The 16,237-nt window shown below is 36.5% G+C and overlaps 1 protein-coding gene across 1 annotated transcript; it reads left to right on the forward strand.

Moving 5' to 3' along the window:
- The first annotated feature begins 10,756 nt into the window (after nucleotides 1-10,756).
- On the forward strand, nucleotides 10,757-15,962 carry LOC121251079 (transcription initiation factor TFIID subunit 15-like). Its single transcript, XM_041150395.1, has 3 exons — nucleotides 10,757-11,095; nucleotides 14,413-14,716; nucleotides 15,070-15,962. Exons 1-3 carry the CDS (start codon nucleotides 10,891-10,893, stop codon nucleotides 15,683-15,685), a joined length of 1,125 nt encoding a protein of 374 aa, XP_041006329.1. The 5' UTR covers nucleotides 10,757-10,890; the 3' UTR covers nucleotides 15,686-15,962.
- Nucleotides 15,963-16,237: the final 275 nt, after the last annotated feature.

The raw sequence follows: 16,237 nt of genomic DNA on the forward strand, positions 1-16,237 counted from the left end.
TGGACAATATACAAAGAGCAACAACCAAGTTACATAAACAGGATCTGAGAACACCATAAAATCCATTACATTGCTAGAAATATATATAGGTTCCATGTTCAAGCCAGGACGCCACATACACAAAAGGCCTCCCTATTTTTTCAAGGGAGGTACATGCAGAAATAAAGAAAAACCTAATTTATTCACAACACCAATTGTTTTTTCATCATTCAAAATTGTTTCCTCTAGGAAAACGATATCAGGATGGTGAGACCTGATTTCTGCCCTCAAACAACACACTGTAGAGGGTCGGGCGATCCCTCTGCAGTTCAAACATAGTAGCTTCATGACTGATTTGGTGGCAGATTTGGCTCTGCCACCGTAGCCTTATCATAAAACACAGAGGAGATGTGGGTCTTAGGGTTACCGTCAGGAGCCGACTTAGAAGTAACCTGAGTGGCAGAAACTTGATAGGCTTTAAAGGTGACTAGGTTGGTGGGGCCAAATGCTAAACTTTCTTTTAAAACCCTGAGGGGCTTGTTGTAGGGTGTTGGGCCCTTGATCACTGAATGAAGGGCATTTGTGTCTTTTATTGCGAAGCTGAATGGGGGCTAATTTACGTTGATGTGCTCTGTGTGGATTTTGAAAAATTTCCTGTAGAGATTCTTGAGACAAGCATGACTTGAATGGAGAAAGGATTGGCTGCTTTAATCTACTTGATAGGTGTGAATGGAGGGGATTTGCATTGAAAGCATTGAATGGAGTTACCAATCACATAATGGGCCACTGTTCATCTTAAGTAGGATGTGTTGCTAGAAGTTCTGCACTGAGCCTCTGGTTTTCTGCACGAGCAATTGTAACAGGCCAATGACCCGTGCACTGAGTGCCTACAAAAATGTGGTTTGCAGTGCTTTGGTTTTCGACTATGGTGAAGCAGGGACTCATCTCTGTAAACATTTTTTCTTTCCCTTTGTTTGTTGGATTTTTAAGCGCGGGATTCTGATGGTGTTGCTGATCTGCTTTAGTCTCCTTGATGCGGGCTGGGGACAGAGTGGGTACCAGTGGGATGAGTGCCTGGTTTTCACTTTGATTGCCTCCATGTGGATCGTTTCTTCTGAAGACCATATTCTCGACTTTCATTGATGGTCCAAATTGCAAGAATTCGGGAAGAATTGCAAATGTGGGAAATGACTGAGCTAGATGGCCTAAGCAGCCACACGCATAGCAGAAGTCAGAGAGCCATTCATACTTTATCAGAATTTTTCTCAATTCTCTGTTCGGTATTGCTAGATCAAAACCTTCGAGTAGGGGCTTCTCTATGTTGATTTCCACATTGATCCTAAGGTACCTCCGCAGTGTAACACCAAATATGGATGCTTTATCCACCTTTATGAGGTTACCTAAAATCTTTCCAATTCTTTCGGCATTTTTGTTGATTAGCAGCTCCATAGGAAGGCCATGAATTTGAACCCAGTAGACTGAATGGTTTAGAGCCACCTCGTTGATGCTAAGTCCCGGTGGCCATTGCCTAAGAACCATATGATAACCCTTAAAGTTCCAAGGCCTGTTTGCTAAGACCCTTTCTCTATCTTGTTGGTTTGGGAATGTAAAGAGAAAAGTATTGACATCAATATCTTCAATTATAAGGCCCACGATGAAGCTCCAAACGACTTTTATTGTGGCATGAAAGGTATTCTTGTTTAATGGTTTGGAGGAGATCAGTTTACCTACTAGTGTGAGATTGGAGAAATGGTTGACAAGGGCTGCTTTGGGTTCCAATTGCATATCACTCCATGTCATCACTTGAGCTTGTCTTATGAGTGTTTCGATCTCAAGGTGCTAGGATGTCATTGCTAGTGAGCAGGGGATTTTTTGTGTTTTGTAGGGGGTGAAAGTGGGCTTGGAAATGGCTTAACGATGTTGTTTGTCAATAGTGTTGTATGGGGGGATGTTGGTGAGGGAGTTTTGAAGAGGGTATGGTTCGGAGTTAGGGGATTTTAGCAGGTGGTTTGTCCTTAAGGCGGGGAGATACTACATAGAGGGGAAAACCCAAACTAGAGGTAGAGAGAAACTCATCTTAGAGAGAGAGTTGGGCAAGCATTGAAGAGCAATTGATTGGTCCTCAACCGAGCTAAGAAGAAAGAAAAATAAAACATAGAAACTTATTAAGAAAAGCAGGAAGGAAGGGAGAGAGTAAAAGAGGGAGATTAGGTAGTTTGGTTGGTTCTCTTTGTTGATGGAAAAAAAAAAAAAAATTGATGGTTGTGTATGTCGTTGCAATTTTTTTTAGTTTCCTATTTACTATCTGTGAATAAAAACTTGTTTTGCCTTCCCCCGTCTTCTCATTTCTAATGGGCAGAATCAGCCCACTAGAACTTGGGTTCCTTCCACTAGCTCAAGTGTATGATGAGACCAAAGATCATGACTTTTAATTTTATATATTCTATTATGCTCATGTTTTTTATGAACGAGGACAATGAGGCAAGGGAAGTGGAAACTTCTACTAAAAACACCAAAACAGTTGATTGCAACATCTCTTTATTGGGTGTGATCTTTGATCATAATATTTCGATCCCTACTCGCTAGACGTAGGCTTGCATTCTATTTGGGTTGGGTTTTTTTCTTCTTTCTCTGTTCTATTAAGATTTTTTATTACAAAAGTCTCCCGTCTATTTAATTTCAAAGAGTAGAAGGGCCTTGCACCCATTTTCTATATTGACTATCAATTTAAGTTCGAACCTAATCAAAGCTTTAACATTTGAGTTTATCTACAATTTCCATTATAATGATCTTTATAGGAATACAAATCTTAAAATTATTTAAGCATACAAACATGTACTACACTGCACTATTAGATGTCCTTTTGAATTGATGATAAACATACAAATACACAACATAACAGAGGTTGCAACTTGTGTAAATATAATTTCTATATACAGATACACAACATAATAGAGGCTACAAATAAAATGCAATGACATGATTTCTATATATAAGCACCTTGTGTAGATACTGAACCGCCAAGCAAAGATGGTGACTCAAACATTTTGCTCTCATTACAAAATGGAAATCAAAATATAGACAAAGTAAAAGTCACAATGTCTCCTAATATAACCTTCAATCTACCAGCAAATCATGTTTCCTTCCATGTGTAGAAGTAAAATCCAAATTTCTACAAAACATGAAGCCTCTTAAAATCAGTGATAAGGAAAAGCAAAAAGGAAAGTGCTCTTTCTATCTTAAGAAATCAAATTTCTGCGAAACATGAGGCCTCTTAAAAGTAGTTATAAGGAAAAGCAAAAAGGAAAGTGCTCTTTTGATCAAAAGAAATCTAGAGTGGACTACAACATCATTATGTAAGATCAAAACAACAATCTTAAGAGAAATGGCAACTAGAACAATCACCTAAATGCCAATAGCTTGAAGCCTTGAGTCATTCCTCATCAACGTAACTAAAACTTGATTTTGGATCAAATTCTAAAAATAGAAAACACATGATGATTATTAAATGATAAAAATAATAAACATTATTAAAAAGTTAGTAAATATGCAAATAAGAAATAAGTTGATTACCAGATTCCACCTTTCAACATTATCTTAGAATGCATAAAAATTAATGAAAATTAGATCTATCAACCAATTTTGCGTACAAATGAGTAACTCAACTTTTTTTGGAGATGATGAACTAAGAAATGGGTCAAGCACACAATCTCCTACACTGAAGTCTGACTCAAAAGAAATAGTGGAAACGAAAATGACCATCACATCCCGTGCGACTCTCAACAGAATAGGATAATTTACTTCATTGATTTTCCACTTATCTAAAATATTAGAATTTGGAGCTCATGCCTCACAACTATGTGACAATATTGATCAAGCTCTGATTTACTCATCAAATTAGATTTAGTAATTTCTTACTCATACTTAATCCAAAAACTCTGCTAAGAATCAAAATCAATCGTACTAGGATCAACTGAGAAAAGAGGCTATTAACATGGAACAACTCCACTTGAACTTCCATATATATCACCATACTCTCCGCACATGTCAATCATCAACTGTTTCACTTTTGCAATCATTTCTTCTACTAAATTTGAACTATATATTTTTTTAATTAAAAATGAAAAAGTTTAAATTTGTGTCTTGGATTAAAAACAACAGCAATGAATATCACCAAATTAATCTTTTCAGACGATCCCTAACATTTATCATACTTTCTCTTCATATTCACTGCCATACTTTTCAATTATGGATCATCATTTTGACTCATTTTTTATAATTGTGTTGGATGCTACAAAACTTATGGGAATAAGTATTTGATGTAATATAAAAAAAGTCAAAAAGTCCCCTAGTAGCATCAGAAGAAATCTTCAAAAACTTTACAAATACTCTAATTCTAATTCTCTCCCAATAACTAGAGTCTAGAGGGGTCAAGTTAACATTCTGACAATAACGAAGAAAACAATCATCATACTTTTCCAATTCCAAAAAATGACTTTGCAAATGTTTCTGCTACTTCTAACATGAGATAAGTCGACTTCCATCTAGTGGAAACATCAAGGCATACTAATCTTGAACAACCGATTTTTCTCATTCTTTATACATTTTTTGAAATTTTCCATTCTTGCTAGAGAGGATCTAACATACTTGAACGCATTACGCACCCTTGTGATTGAATCATGACAACCTTTCAACCTATCATTCACAATGAGGTTCATAATACGATCGTAAACATGATGTGAATATACTTCTCACCCAACAAATGATCTCCCACAAACCTTTTTAAATAATTGATGGTAACATCGTTTGAGGAAGTGTTGTAAACTGTAATAGTAAAGATCTTGTCAATACCTTGTAGGCATGAATCTATATGCTTTCCAATAGTGTCTTCTTCATGATTTAGAATCAAACAAAAGCTTATAATTCTTTGTGTGATTTCTATTCACATTTGATCAAGTGTGCAGTAAGACACATATAGTTTAAGTTCTGAATAGATGTCCAAGTGTCAGTTGTTAAACTAACCCGTCCAACTGCCTGAAATATTTTCCTCAACTCCCTTCTCTATTTTAAATAGTTTAATATAGTTTTTTTTACTTTTAGTGGTTCAAGTAATTTACATGCCTTCTTAAATCCTTGGGCTTCCACTACTCTAAAACGGAACCTCATTACAAATTATCATCTTTGTAATCGTCATTCATACATTTTCTAAATCGAACTTATGTGTAGTTGCCATGCTACTCATATCGTTATCTCCCTCATGGCTCATAGCTTGTTGATCTGTGGGTCTGATTCTACTACGGTGTTGATTACAAATACTAGCATGTTGTAACATACTTGATGGATAATGTTTTTTGGGGTGACAAGTATAAGTGTTATGGAAGTAATTACATCCACTTTTAGGTCACTTAACAAACATTAATCTATTTTTGTGAAATATTCTTATACCGTTGAGGGGTCCTTACTTGCCCTTATTTAGGGAAGAATGAGACAGATGTTACTATCACTAGACAAGTTAATGTTTAAAATCATACGTGATCGGCTTTCCAAATGAGTAGCAGCCTAATCATCTCTTAAATTTGTTGGAGTGCTACTTTTAAAATAATCTATATATGAACTTACATGTAATAGATGAGAATATAAATTAAAATCTTATTTTAAGCAAAATAAAAAATAGATGCTGATCATATATTTTTGCTCCGAAGTGCACTACTATGCATCATATTTATAAATCCAAACACAAATACGTCATTTCTTTAGTTAAGTTTTAAGTTATCTAGAAGTATTCCATAAAAAAAAAAAAAGTTATCTAGAAGTATAACTTCTAAATGTGAGGGAGTATACATTCGTGTGAAGAGCACGCAAGGAACATTTAGATGCACCTTAGATTTGAATAATGGCATTACTAATAGTAATAAAGTGAAAGAACGAACAACAACCAATGATAGTATTTAGAAAAATTATAGTTGCAGTCGTGAGTATGCAAGCGTCGCGCAATCACTTTGAAAAAAATAAATAAGTACGAGACCCACATGAAAACAAATTAATTTTTTAATAGTGAATCTCACTCTTTTTCAAAGCGACTACATGGTGCTTGCACACTCCACGACTATATGTAATATTACTCTAGTATTTATACTTTATGGATTGAACTTGTATATTTTTTTATAGTTAACACTGCAATGAGTATGAGAGGCACAACAATAATATCGGAAATTATTTATTGAATTACATAAGACACACCTCTTAAATTTAATATATGCAATTAGAATGTGAAAAAATAATAGAGTAGATCAACCACCCTACAAGGTATATCCGAAGCTATCCCAAGCAATCCAAAGATAGCATTCCATAAGACACTAGTCACCTCACAATGCAATAAAAGACAATCAATTACTAGAAGAGAAATATCTGCTAAGCCAGTGCATAAGGAGGATGGGGGCATTTCCTGCAGACATCCGACCATTGGGGTTCCTATAATGGTTAGATATCTTTGATGTCATCAAGGATTTGAGGCCATTATGATTCATAGCCACCAAACAAGATTTAGAAGTAAGCTGAACCCAACCCAGTTAATCCATGCACCAAACACCACATTAATGTCATTAAGCTACCAATTTTAGTATAATCATATAAGAAAGGGCAAGCAGGGGGATTATATCCAACATAAATATTGATTTATAATAGATTAAAATAGCAACAAAAACAACAGAAAAATACTTTTGTTTTTAGAAACAAAGAAAATATAAGGTCGAGACAAAGATCCAAACTCCCTCTAGCCAGATTGTAAAACTATGTACCTTGATCTGCAAGAGAATAGCCTAGAATTGAACCTCAAACCAATAGAGTGAACTAAAACCATACAAATTGAATAAAATAAAATGGAAAAAGGGCATATAGTACCAAACTCGAATAAATATCGGAATCAGTTTTGTGAAACATGTTGTGTTATGTAGAAGCCTGATTTTTATGCAGGAGCCATGAAGGACAAACGTAAGGTAGATTGGGTTGTCTCTGTGTGTTGTTAGAACTTGAAAAAAATCACACTAATAATAATGGTTCTAATATTTTAACAAAGGTTGTAATAAGGAAGAAACTTGAGACTTGTTACTCAATTGCTGGGACAGAGAGTCCTCCCATATAATCGGGAGGGGAAGATTTGTTGTGTTGAGTTTTCCCTCCTATGTGGAGGATGGCCCATGTGGGACTATTAAGTCCACATGGAGAGAGGGTTTAGGCCATATTAATTAAGTTTTAAACCTAATTGATGTGGTCATTAGAAGTAGAACTGAAAACGTGAGAGAGGAGAAGAGAAAAAGACAAATTCCAAAATAGAGGAGCTCGTCCAGCTTCAATTATACGCTTTGATCAGAGTCTTATGTGGTCCAATTGAGCTGAATTTTGGTAGGCACGTCCACTCGGCAAGACTCTACAATCGAAACGGTGGAGATCGAATTTGGAGCAATATTTCTGGTGTCAAGGGACGTGAACAATAATGCATTTTGGTAAGATCTCTCCTAATCATACTCTTTGGTTGCCAAGAAATTATTTCTTGATATTATTATTGATTGTATGCCTCTAGTTCTATCTAGAGAGAACAATTGTATATCCATTATTTGTTGATAGTGGACATTTGGGTGGACTACGGTCTCATGGTTTTTCCTCCAATATCAGGGAAGTTTTTCATGTAAAAATTATTTGTCTTTGTGTGTGTGATTTTGGCTTATATTGTGCTCTATTGAATTGCTTCCTAACAGGCTCACACAAATTAGGAGAAAATTATTTCCTCTATTTAGTAATTCATTTGATTATTCCGAATCAATAACTGATTTCTCCCAACAAAATGGTATTAGAGCGGGGTCATAACCGTTGAATATTTTGTGTTAAATAACCCACAAGTCCTAGGATCGAAACCTAGCTGTGATACCAGTGTTGGGTGGTCATGAGCCTTCTCAACTCTAAAAGCTAGCTCTATGGTTGAGGCTTTCCCATAGATTTATAAACTGACTACAAGCCCATTCCACGATTAATGTGGAACAATCCCAACAATCTATCATTCACATATTGGGCCATGGATGGGAACAACGACAACCCATTTCTCCCGCGGACTGTTAGATCGAGATTGTTGGTAAATCTTGACTCTGATATCAATGTTGGGTGCTCATGGGCTTGTCTCAACCTCAAAAGCTAATTTAAGGAGTAAGGTTTTCCCTCACACTTATAAACTAACCACCAACCCCTTACACAACTGATATGGGATAACCTCAACAAAACAAACCAAATGGGTGAAGGACTTGCAACCAAAACAATCCTAACCCATATTGATCCATCATGGAAGTGCCTCAATACAGCTATGCCACCTATTAAGATTGAAGAACTTGTATATGCAATGTATAACCTTTATATTCAATTGAATATACTTCAACCGGGCGTGGAAAGATATGATAACTCAAAAAGGCCCCCTCTCTACAGTTCTATTATACACATTAAATACACACCAAATATTCCCTTTCCTCATGTCATCCTTGACACCACAATATTCTTGGTGCCTCTTGATAGATTTTTTTTGTCGCCTAACTTTAGTATTTTTTGCTATTCAAACAGCACTCCCACAACTGTTCCATAGTTTTTTTTTTTGTTTTTTTTTTACAATTGACAACTGACAAGTTGCATTCTCACATCATAGAAGTTCACTCTTTGGCCTGTTTTCCATAACATCTTTGCTACGTACAATCGGCGGTGAGAAACCGCCGGGTAACCTACTGACATCCACGTCAACCGATCAATTAATTAAAAAAAAGCAAACAGACTAAAAATAAGAAGAATAAAGGAGAAAAAGCTTATATGCCATGAATTTCTGCTTTAAATCATTATCCATCGGCCACAAAAACTTTTGGTTCAAAATAGGAGAAAAAGCATTTATATCATGATTGGAGGAGGAGGATGAGGATCTGGTGTGTTGTAAGTCTCGATAGCATTTAGAGCAAAGGTTCATTAGTCGGTGGCCCTCAGAAGTCAAAGCCTAGCATCTGTGCTCTTCGGCCATTTCTCTTTTTCGTGCTTCGCTCTTTCGAGCTCTATTTGTATCTAAAAACCAAAAAGACACGACTTTAATGATCGAATCAGATCCTTGAAAATAAAAATTATAAACGGATCTAAAAAATTAAAAACATCAGCGCTTTAAGTGAAGAAAACATGAAAACTTATACAATTGAGGAAGCCCTTTGGAAGCTGAGAGCCATAGATAGAAGGAAGGAAGCAATGACGAAAAGGAAGGAAGAGAGAGGTCTGTAGTCGTCGTCGTGGGTAGGAGAAAAAGCACAGGCTGGGTTTACAAAGAGAAAAAGCACAAGCACAAGGTTACTGACGTGCCTGTGGGGAAGATAAATGAATGAAAGTCTGGAGAAATGAATTCGTTTTGGGCAAAAAAAAAAAAAAGTGCGGTTTTGTTTTCAGTTCTGCCACATGGGAAGCAGTTCCTCCGCGGTTTCCCTAGCCGGTTGCGAATATCTTTTTTCTTTCCATAGAGAGCAGCGCAAGAACACTGAATTATTTTTTGCCTTCCATATTTTGGTTCAAATGGAAATCATTGCCTTCAAACCCGATATCAAGTAGTTCTAAAATTATATTTTGCATATGGGTGTAGGCATTTTCCTAAACCAAAATATGGTATTGATCATAGTTAGCTAAGATTATTGTAGTGAATATTTTGTTACGTTTGGGTAGTGAGGTATTATGAGGTATTCTGTGAATAGTAGTAAAAAAATAATAAATAAGTAATAATAGAATATTGAATAATAGTAAAAAATAAGTGAAAAGTAATAGTAATGTAGTATTATCATAATACTGAGAATGCCTCATTACCCAGGACCCAACTTCCATGACAGAATTTCGATAACGCTAATAGTTCTAGAATTTAGAAGTTGGACATATAGATTACTACGGAACTTATTACAATTAGAAATATTATAAATATAGACACATAAAATAAAATTTAGGTAAGATTTAGATAGTGAGTTGAGATCAAATGAGTTGAAATGAAAGTTGAATAAAATATTATTATAATATTATTTTTTAAAATTCTTATTGTTTTGAGATTTAAAAATGTTAAATTGTTTATTATATTTTATGTGAAAATTTGTAATAATTATATGAGATGAGTTGATATGAGTTGGAAACATTTTTTTATCCCAACCGAGTTAATCTATTCAAAGACATTGTCTACTCAATAAAAATGTTTTAATGGAAGTTAACGTGATTAAATTCTTCCATATTGAAATTAGTTAAAAATATGATAAATATAGATATTAAAACTCTAAGATTACATATACTAGTGGACCATGTCATATATTGATCCATTTATTTTAGAAAAATGATATTTATAGTCTTGAAGTGTACAAATTTTACATATTTATTTTGAAAAAAAAATGAATAAATCTAAAGCTCAAATAAAGTAATTATTTTTTAAAAATAATCCTCATTTATATCAAATAAAATACACAAAAACTACACGCCCTATACTATAAAGCATTACCCTTTATTTTTACCTCATGATTAAAAAACATTAGAAATCTGAGAAATCTTAAAGAATAATGTTATTATTTCGCTTCATTTTATCCTCTTATTTTATCCGCTCATGCATTTAACTTTTTTTATATTTTTTTTTATTTATTAATTAAGGAAGTGATTTTTTAGTGTATTAATTTTTTTTTTATAGTTTTTTAAAAATGTTTAAAAATATTAAAAAAATATAAATTACAAAATTAAAAAAGAAAATTTTGGCTGGGGCACGCTAGCGGTCGCTGGGCCGCAGGCAGCACTCAATCCTAAATAGGGTTACATCTGCCTTGTCATAGAAATCTCGGCAGTCAGACACGCCCTCATCACCACCATCTGCACACACACACACAGAGAATGTCCTCGAGAGACAAGGACCAAACGACAACGCACCACCAACCTTTCATCAGCAGCCTCGTCGTCCGGCCCTCCGTCAGCGAAGGCGCCGGAGACGGTGGCCCCGAGGGTGGCGCCGGAGGTCGTGTCAGCGATTACGAGCCAGGAGAAGTTCGTCGTGAGCTTCCTCCGTACTCTCGCTTTGATCGATATTCCGATGAGCCTGGTTCGTCTCTCGCTCTCTCTCCATCTTCTCGTTTGTGTGGGTGTATTTTCTAATGTTCAGATTGAGTTTGGAATGTTTAGGATTATGCTCTTCTCTTTTAAGAATCGAGATTCAGGTTTCAACTAGAGGAATTGACGTGTTTCCAAACCCTAGATTGTGTAGTATGATTACTTCTGGTTTTTGTTAAATCAAATGTATTGTTCTTTTGTTTCTGATTTTGGCCGGTTTCCGAATAATTATGACTGATTTAGTATTTTGTTTTTTGCTTATTTTTCGTTTTTTTAATCATTGGTTTTAAATTTGATTTTTTTAGTTTAATTTGTTTTTATTCGCACCTTAAATGTGATTGGTAATGTGTTTACCTCAATGAAGAAGCAGCTTTCGTCATGCGTACTGTTGAGCATGAAGTTAGAGAATTGATTGATGCAAAAGGAAGTTAGTCCCATTGATTTTGCTCGAGGAAATTGGTGATTTTAAGAGGAATAGTATTTTTATATTCTTGATTAAATGATATGGAGAGAGGTTTTTATTATGTATTTAAATTTTGTGGTGATATTTAATCTTTGTTAACCATGTGGAAATCTAGCTTGTGTTACAGGCTGAGTAGCTTTATTGCAGGCTTTAGCATCTCTAAGTATTATCTTGGACTTTGAATTAGTCTGGTGTGGTATCTTTTAATGAGCAAATCATAACCGTGAATGGGGATACTGAAATGAACATTTACTCTAGTCACAAAAGAAGGTGAAAGTTTGAGATGGCTGCTTATTGTGGCTTTGTTTTATTTTCACTGATGCCATTCTTTTGACGATGCCATTCTGAATGATGAATTTGTGTTGTTAAACGCAATGGAGCAATTAGTTCTTTGGAATGTCCATATAGGCCTTTGTAAATGAATGGCATAGTTTGGAGGACAAATCCCGCCAAAAGGACTCAGTTATAAATTTAGTTTCCTCTGAAATTGTATGAAAGCCTATGCAAATTCAGGGTCACATTGAGGAACAATTGATCTTCATATTCATTTTGGTATTTGTGATTCTCTCTCATGTTTGCATCTAATCAAATTTTAGTCATGGACTTAAGAGTTACAAATGTTTTATGTTTTATTATGTATTTTTCTTTGGCAATATAAGAATATTATCTTTACCAGTAGGCTCGGCTGTTGAAATTATATTGCCGGATGATTCTATCTAGTAATACTCAATGGTGTTTTTAAAGCCTGTTGACTATTCCTTACATTGCATGCTGACCATGTGGATCGAGTATCACTTATGGAGTATCAAACTGCGAATAAATTTTGCTATTATGTTTACAGCTCTGAATGTTGCCTTCAAGCACCTTAAGGGAGCCATGTTGGTGTGAGTGTGGTCTTGGATCATGGTATGGGGAAAATGTGTTTTGTATTAGAACTAAATATGTTTATGGTACTGGCCATCTGTGGATACTGTTCATCGTGTTTGAATTTATGGAGTGCAGAACCACTGAGAATAAGGGCCTGGGTCTCATTTGTTGCAAGTCATGGTCATGGGTATTTGATTGGGTATTTCTGGGAATGAAGTGGATGGGTTGGGTTCAAATAAATAATATCCAACTGGGACTACCAGTCATTTTTATTATTAATTTGAAAAGATCCAAGGGGTTCATATGCCTTGATAAAGCGTCTGAAAACCACACTCTCATTAGCTTTACTGTGATGATATTTCCAATTCATTATCAATCAAAAGAACAAGAAAGAGAAGTTCATGTATACTCCTTGTGTACTTGGGCTTTTCCTATTTCTATGAATAAAACTTCTTGATTACCGATCAAAACAAGTATACAAGACAGAGAAGTAGAAAGACTTTCAAGTGCAAGAAGTTCAGTCTGGTAAAATGGTACCGAATCTACTTTCTGGAAGCTGGCATTGTTTTTGGAAGAAGATGTTTACTTGAGCATTATAATTTTTGGTTTGCATGGGTTTCCTTAATACATGGAAATGTATGGTTCTGTACGCCCTCTTTACTGATAGATTCTAGCAGCTCCTTTGTGGATATATGGACTTGGATTAACCTTCTGAGGAATGATGGTTTAGATGGGGGTTTTATTTTTATTTCTTTCCCTTGGTTGGTGAAAATAGGCTAGTCAGACTGTTTTAATAGTAACCAATATGAGATTGTACTTTTCAGAGTTGTTATGGTGGATGATATATGCATGGAGGTTTGGGAACTTCTCTGTCCATGTTACTTTCTATCTTCTACCGAGCTTCTAGTAGGTCTTGGTTATAATCATATTTCTGACTAGTGGTGAGTTGATACAGAAAATGGCTCCAGGTCTTTAAAAACTTGGGTTATTTTTTTCTTAAATGTCTCATTCCTTTCTATTGTTTTGAACTTATAGGAAGCATAGTAAATGGCAGACATAACATGAATTTACTCTTCTGGAATATGACATGCCTTTACTGTGTCACCACACTTTCTCATTCTGATGAACTGTTTCTATGGTTGGTGGAAAACTTTGACATTGATGTTTCTGTTAAGTCAAATTTGGGGGTGTTTAACAAGATGCTGGATTGGTTATTGAAAAGAATCAGACCAAGTTGGTGGTCGGTAAAGTATTGAGTTATTTGGATGCTTGCTTTTTGGTGGGTATTTGTTGTTGCTTTCCTCTGTGGGTTCACTCTATTGGTCTTGCTGCTCCTTTTAGCTGCTGTGTTTCAACTGTGAGGTTTTGGATCAAGGGTTTATTGGAGATGTTTATGTATCTGCTGGATTAGTATTAGGCACATATACATCTTCTCTATCTGCTGGCTGCAGAGCTGGATGAAGTTCGCTTTCTTATCACTACTATGGCTCTATGTTAAGTTATGTTTTCACCAGATCGATGATGTTTAGCATTAATATTCAGATGTTTAGGTTCAAAAATATATATTATGTAATAGTACATGGGGTGATGGACGTGGCTTTTGTAGATAGTTTCTGGACTTGTTTTCTTTTCGAAGACTATGAGCAGTTACAATAGGTGGTGAGTACAAGGAACCACTGTTTGATTTGTCATTCTTTTGTTATATTCACCGGTGATTTGGACCATTTGTTTGGGAAGTAACAAAGGCAGATGTCATTTGAGTTCTTTGCCTTTCACATAAATTTTTGCTTTCTGCTACCTGTGTCAAGGAAGATACCTTCAATGATGGAAACTGTCCTTGCAAACTTTGTTCGAATAAGTCATTTATTAGTTTCATGGTCACAGTTCTTCAGGTTCATGAGTGTACCATAATTTCACATTTTCCCCTTTTCTGATCAGGGGTGGCTTATCTCTAGACTTCACTGGCTTTCTTTTTCCAGGATATAGAATTCATGCAGGTTCTGGTTCTCCTGTACGCCACAGAGCTGCAGATCATCATTACAGTCCTAATTTTAATCATTCTAGTGGTCTGCCACGCAGCCATGAATTTGGCAGTGGGAGGGGTCCTAGTAGATATCGAGACTATTCACCCCCTTACGGTCGAGGAAGGGGTGGTGGCAAGCCGTTTGGTAGAGCTTTTGACAGGCCTGGGTTTGGTCCTGGGCTGTTCAGAGGTGAAGGCATGAGTAGAAATAATCCAAATGTGCGTCCAAGAGAAGGAGATTGGATTTGCCCAGATCCTTTGTAAGTCCATATCTTCAATTTTAAGACTTAAATTGACTTGTAAAAAAAAATATAAACATTTCAAGTTGCGATTTTCTTTTTTTTTTGTTTTTCCTTTGACTATCATGTTTTATATTCGGTGGCAGTTTTTCAGTTCACTATGTCTACTGGCTTTTGCGCCCCCCCCCCTCTCTCTCTCTCTCTCTCTCTCTCTCTCTCTCCTGCCTGTTCTGCTGCTAATTCTGCAGCAGGCATTAGGTGCAAACAGTTTTTGGTTTCAGCAAGCTTCGTCTACTGTTCTTTCTGTTGGATCTATCGCATGGAGAATCCAAGTGTACCTTTTTTGTCTGACTTATTTCTTGATTATGCCTTAGGTGTGGGAACCTGAATTTTGCAAGGCGGGAGTACTGTAATAGCTGCAAGAAATTTCGCTACGGGCCTGGGAGTAGTCCTCGGAGAGGCTATCCCAGCCCACCTCCTCAACACGGTCCCCCAAGACGCTTCCCTGGCCCACCTCCCTTGGAACGTTCTCCTGGAAGGACCATGAATGGCTATAGGTCCCCGCCTCGTGGTTGGGCTAGGGATGGCCCCAGGGAGTTTGGGGCTGGTGGTCTGCCACCTCCCAGGCATGAAGGTAGGTTTTCTGGTCACTACATGGGGAGAGATCAGCTCGACTATCCAGAAGATGACTACCGGGGGAGGCACAAGTTTGATAGGCCAATCCCAATGGACTGGGGGCACAGGGACCGTGGCAGGGATGTCTTCTTCAATGAAAGGAAAGGATTCGAGAGGAGGCCACCCTCTCCACCTCCACCACCAGCACCATTTCCCCTGCATCGTGAACGCTGGGCTCGTGATGTTAGAGAGAGGAGCCGCTCTCCGATGAGGGGCGGCCTGCCACCAAAAGACTATCGCCGGGATATGCACATGGAGTGGGGACAAGATGATCGGCGTGCTCTGGGGCGAGATGGAATTGGAGATGCTTATTAAACAGAACCGGGGGGGTGGGGGACGAGTAAAATTTGCAGGTGTAATTTTGGTTTAAGTAGGTGTTTGTTTTTGTTTTTGTTTTTGTTTTTGTTTAGAGAGGAAGAATATTCACAGCACAGGACTAATTGTTTCCGACCATGGTAAAATGGTATTACTTTAAATAGAATATTTTTTGTTAATAACTTTAAATAGGTAAAAAAACAAACTCATTTTTTTTTTCAATTATCAGTTTATTAGTCTTGTTGACACAAATATCAGTATTGGTGTTTGAATTTTACTTTTCTTTCATCTGCTTTGGTTTTTTTCTCTTTTCCGTGTCTTGGTTTGCTTCTTTTCTCGTTGGTAGGTGATGCCCGAGCTTCGAGATCCCTCGGTGGAGATTACGTTCCTTTCTTGTCATGGACCACGAACTTGCCAGGATGTTTATCTCGCAGTTTGCACACTGGCTACGCGTGTAGAAGCCAGTACTATTTTTCCAAAGCATATGATGTATGTTGAATTTAGATCACGAGAGAGAGAGAGAGAGAGAGTACATGAAGTGGACCATAGAAT

The sequence above is a fragment of the Juglans microcarpa x Juglans regia genome, chromosome 2D (genome assembly GCF_004785595.1).
Source record: "Juglans microcarpa x Juglans regia isolate MS1-56 chromosome 2D, Jm3101_v1.0, whole genome shotgun sequence".
NCBI lineage: Eukaryota > Viridiplantae > Streptophyta > Magnoliopsida > Fagales > Juglandaceae > Juglans > Juglans microcarpa x Juglans regia.